This window comes from Myotis lucifugus, unplaced genomic scaffold (genome assembly GCF_000147115.1).
Source record: "Myotis lucifugus unplaced genomic scaffold, Myoluc2.0 scaffold_350, whole genome shotgun sequence".
In the NCBI taxonomy this organism is placed as follows: Eukaryota; Metazoa; Chordata; class Mammalia; order Chiroptera; family Vespertilionidae; genus Myotis; species Myotis lucifugus.
The window spans coordinates 587,428-592,547 of NW_005871398.1; the positions used below are offsets into that span (position 1 = coordinate 587,428).

The following is a 5,120-nucleotide window of genomic DNA, read 5'->3' on the forward strand; positions in this document are numbered from 1 at the left end:
ATCTCTCCCTCCCTCTCCTTTTCTCTCTGAAATCAATAAAAATATACTTAAAAAATAAAACCTAGCCACTAATCAACCTGATAATTACTTGAACATAACTGGATACAATATTAAAGAGCAGATGTCCTACTAGAGTGTGGACAGAAGGGTAATGGGTATAAGTCAGTCTAAAGCTAGAAAGCTATTAAGAACTAGTAATAAATAATAAAAGTAGAAAATAAGGGAGTGAGAAAGTGATCAAGAAAGAGAGACAGGCAACTCAGCATCTAGGAGACTGAGAAAATATATTATGAAAAAGAAACATGTCTAATAACAATTTTCAAATGAAATGCAGTGCTTTGTGAGATAGAAACTCACTCTCCTTTTCTCTAAGAAAATCAATTAAGGCTGCATTACTCACAAATACAAATATGGTGAAGGTAAGATACTTAATATCTATCTGTGTCCGACTCAATATAAAAAATAATAATACCTCAAAGCTTATTTGTTGTCTGTTTGGTAGGGAAATGAGATAATTTAAGTTTATAATCTAGGTCTGGTAATCAATAAAATCTTTAAAAAATATAGCTAAAGGTATTCTTATTAAAGAGTTTAAGATACAAAATATAAATAGATTCAGTATTTGGATAAAATAAAGGCAAATGAAAAGAATTTCCGTAAGTAGACAATTTGTTTCACTATTTCTACTGAAATATCCTATATAATCAAAGCCTAGGTGGAGTCACACCCTTGTGCAGCACCCTCGCATGATGATGTCACAAGATGGCCACCACAAGAAGGCCACCACAAGATGGCCATGCACATAGCGGTGCTTTGTGCTGTGAGGCCCAGGGATCCTGCAGCTCTGTGTGGAGCAGAGGAGGCCAGACCTGGTGTCTCCACCACCTCTTGTGGAGGAGGCGGGTACCAGTGGAGGAGGCAGTTTGCGGCAGGGGAGGGTGGTTGTGGTTGTTCAGGTTGGCAGGGGAGGGCAGTTGTGGTTGATCAGGTCACCAGGGGAGGGCAGTTGTGGGCGATCAGGCCAACAGGGGAGGGCAGTTGAGGGTGATCAGCCTGGCAGGGGAGCGGTTAGGGGCGATCAGGTTGGCAGACAAAAGCAGTTAGGGGCAATCTGGCAGGCAGGCAGGCGAGCAGTTAGGAGCCAGCGGTCCCAGATTGTGAGAGGGATTTCCTAAACTGGCAGTTGGACATCCCCTGAGGGGTCCCAGATTGGAGAGGGTGCAGGCCGGGTTGAGGGACACCCCCCCCCCCGCACGAATTTTGTGCACCGGGCCTCTAGTGTTTAATAATTTTAATGACTATTTTAATGTATATCAATTATAAATTCAACACATCTTGATGTCTACATATTGTCTTATGTTGTAACTAGTACTTTGTTCATTCTTTCTTTTTCCTTCTAACCCAATTTCATATATTCTCATCTTTCACTCCTGGCATTAAATGCACACATAGTTTATGCCCCTATTTATAATTGTGAATAAATAAGACTAACTTGATAAATGTAAAGTTCATATTATACATGTGTATATATAGTATGTGAATATTATATTCTAGTTATAAAAGTTATATCTCTCATTGCAGAAAATGTGAAAATAAACAAGTTAAAATTATCCAATGCCTGATTTCCAAATATTTATTTTCTTGGTTTATAAATATTCTCACAACGAAAAGATGTCATATTCACAAATATAGGCAAAGGAATTTAGTAATTCATTTAGGAATTTAGGATTTCATGAAAGATTTTTTTTTCTTTTCATTTTTTTATTGTTTTATTGCTTAAAGTATTACAAAGGGTATTACATATGTGTCCTTTTTTTCCCCCCGCCCTTGACAATCCCCTGGCCTCCCCTACCCTCCAGTGTCTTATGTCCATTGGTTATGCTTATATGCATGCATACAAGTCCTTCGGTTGATCTCTTACCCCCCTCCCTCCTGCCCCCCAACCCTCCCTGGCCTTCCCGCTGCAGTTTGACAATCAGTTTGAGGCAGCTCTGCCTCTGTATCTATTATTGTTCATAAGTTTATAATGCTGTTTATTATCCATGAATGATTTTTGTTTTTTTATTTTTATTGATATCAGAGAGGAAGGAGAGGGAGAAAAAGATAGAAACATCAATGATGAGAGAGAACTATTGATTGGCTGCCTCTTGTAGGCCCTACACTGGAGATCAAGCCCCCAGCCCAAGCATGTGCCCTAACTGGGAATCAAACCGTGACCTCCTGGTTCATAGTTCAATGCTCAACCACTGAACCACTCCAACTGGGCATGAAAATAAATGATATGGTGAAGGAAAGTAGTCAAAAGCAATAAAAGCAACTCATAGGAAATATTGCTATGATATTAGTAGCAATGGGCCATGGGAAGGGTTTCTGTCAATTCAGAGTCAATATTGAGATAAAACTCCTCATCAGTCTTTAACATATTGTTCATTTCAGAAGACAATCAAGTCATACCAGAAATCCAATGCAGTGTTTTGTACCATTTCATTCTGGGACAGTAAAGAACTCTTCTCTAGTTTGCCAAAATTCAGGACCTGTAAGCACATGAACCTTCCTGTGGTTTAAGTCCAGAATCTTTATGAGAAAAAAAATGGACAATGATAGAAGAGTCATATTATAAATCAAACTTTCACACACTCAATATACATCTTGTTTATATATTTGCCTCATTTATCTCAACCATTTTGTTTTTTAATCTTTATCAATATTTATAAAAAATGAATCATCTGTATCTGTTAATGATGCCTCTTTTTGCCACTCCGCTTACTTAATGAACGCCCCTGAGCCAACAGGAAAGACACAGATAAAATAAGTCCAGTTCCACTCGTGTGACATATATAAAGAAGAACATTCCTATTTCCTATTTCTTAAAACAGCATTTGCAGGAAAATATCACAGTCTCTCAAGTATGAAGGAAATATATTTAGGTTTTATAGGTGTGTAATCATAGAATTACAAAATATTTATTTGAAATGTTTCCATAAATACAAAGAAAATCTTTAATAAATGTTTTTATTTATTTATTTACTTGTCCACTAAGGTGTAATTGGATCTCAGGTGAGAGAGAAAAAGCAGAAATGAGTTGTATGATAATATGTTCCAAAAATTTTACAGTACCAGGAATAAAGGATATTGTCAACTATTACTAGTCTAAAAAAAAAAGAGAGAGAGAACTATGATCCCTGAGAGTCATGAAAAAGTTAAGTTTCTACACTTGTTCTGACCATACAATAAACATAAAATAAATTGCTAACTCAATTTATCAACTCTGAAATTATGTAAATATTTAAGCCTATTAGACAGTTAAATTTGAGACTAAATCAAGAAGAACCAAGAAGTAAGTAAATTTGTTATTCTTCAATATAATGTTCTATTTTATTCAAATGTTTAAAAATGTTATTTGCATATGTATTTGTGGGTTTACATCCCTTTTTATATTAAAAGTTAAGTAATTGTTTAATATCAAGAAGACTATTAATGGAGTCCTAAAGCAAGAATTCAGAAATAAGTTTTGGGTTGTTCAATTACTTTTTCTAAGTTTAATGGTATTCTTTTATAGAAATCAGATTATAAAAAGTGATTCCATATTAGAATACCTCCTAACGATCTGTTAGAATATTTTAAAAGGAGCTAAATATTTTAATAAATACTTGCAAGCTTAATTTTAAAGAAACATTAGAAAAATAGCTTTGGTTAAATATTAGCACAAGATTTTTTCCATGGTCTATGTGTTTTCAAAGAAAAGAGATTATAATTTCAGTTAATATTCATTACTTCAATGTAAGGTTGATGAAATTGGAGAGAGTGGCTGAAGGGAAACGTGTTTTTGAATTTCATAGATTATTTATCATCATAGATATTTTTAAAATTCCATACTCAATTCTCAAACCTGTTTTAACTTTTTTATGTTCTGTAGGGGAAATATTCTGTTGTAAAGCAGGGGGAAGGATCCGCAATGAGAAATCGCACAGTACCCTCAGAATTCATTCTTCTAGGACTGTCAGATGATCCCGAGCTTCAGATTGTGATTTTTCTCTTTTTAGTTATCACATATATATTAAGTGTCTCTGGAAATTTCACCATCATCACTCTCACCTTGGTGGATTCTCATCTACAGACCCCTATGTATTTCTTCCTCAGGAACTTCTCTGTATTAGAAATATCCTTTACAACTGTGTGTATTCCTAGATTTTTAGGCACAATTATCACCAGAGACAAAACTATTTCATACAATACTTGCACAGCTCAGTTGTTTTTCTTCATCTTCATGGGTATAACTGAATTTTACCTTCTAACTGCCATGTCCTATGACCGCTATGTAGCCATCTGCAAGCCCCTGCATTATACAACTATCATGAACAAAAGAGTCTGCATCTTGCTTGTCTTTTGTGCTTGGCTGGCAGGATTCTTAAATATCTTCCCACCAGTTATTCTTTTTCTCCAGTTAGATTACTGTGGCTCCAATGTCATCGATCACTTTGCCTGTGACTATTTCCCCCTCTTGCAATTATCCTGCTCAGACACCTGGCTCCTGGAAGTGATTGGTTTTTACTCTGCAATAGTGATTCTGCTTTTCACTTTGGCGTTAATAATTCTATCCTACACGTTCATCATTAGGACAATTCTAAGACTGCCTTCTGCCAGCCAGAGAAAAAAGGCATTTTCTACATGCTCCTCTCACATGATTGTCATTTCCATCTCTTACGGAAGCTGCATATTCATGTATGCCAACCCTTCAGCAAAAGAAAAGGCATCACTGACCAAAGGAGTAGCTATTCTGAATACTTCGGTTGCTCCTATGATGAATCCGTTTATATATACCCTGAGGAACCAGCAAGTAAAGCAAGCTCTTAAAGATGCTTTTCAAAAGGTTATGTTTTTCTCTGGTAAGTGAATGTACTAGTAACATTAAAAGGATAAAGTTCTTATCAATGACTTCTATTATTCATACTCTCTCAAAACACTCTTTGCTTCATTACAGTTATTTTCCCTTTGTTAGTTCCATATTAAAATTTCTCAAATGTTCTACTCAATAAATTTGAAAAAGCTAGATATTGCTTCAGAGTATTCTGCCAAATATTTTATTCAAATGTACTTGGATGAAGTAAAAAAAAATCTAG

General features: G+C 35.5%; 1 protein-coding gene across 1 annotated transcript; it reads left to right on the forward strand.

The window, feature by feature from the left end:
- Positions 1–3,955: 3,955 nt before the first annotated feature.
- Positions 3,956–4,894, forward strand: LOC102431934 (olfactory receptor 6C3-like). The gene has a single exon (XM_006101314.1). It carries the CDS (start codon positions 3,956–3,958, stop codon positions 4,892–4,894), a length of 939 nt encoding a protein of 312 aa, XP_006101376.1.
- Positions 4,895–5,120: the final 226 nt, after the last annotated feature.

What these genes read in the sequence shown, in the direction of transcription:
- LOC102431934 (XM_006101314.1), top strand. Translation starts at nt 3,956, where the DNA reads ATGAGAAATCGCACAGTACCCTCAGAATTCATTCTTCTAGGACTGTCA.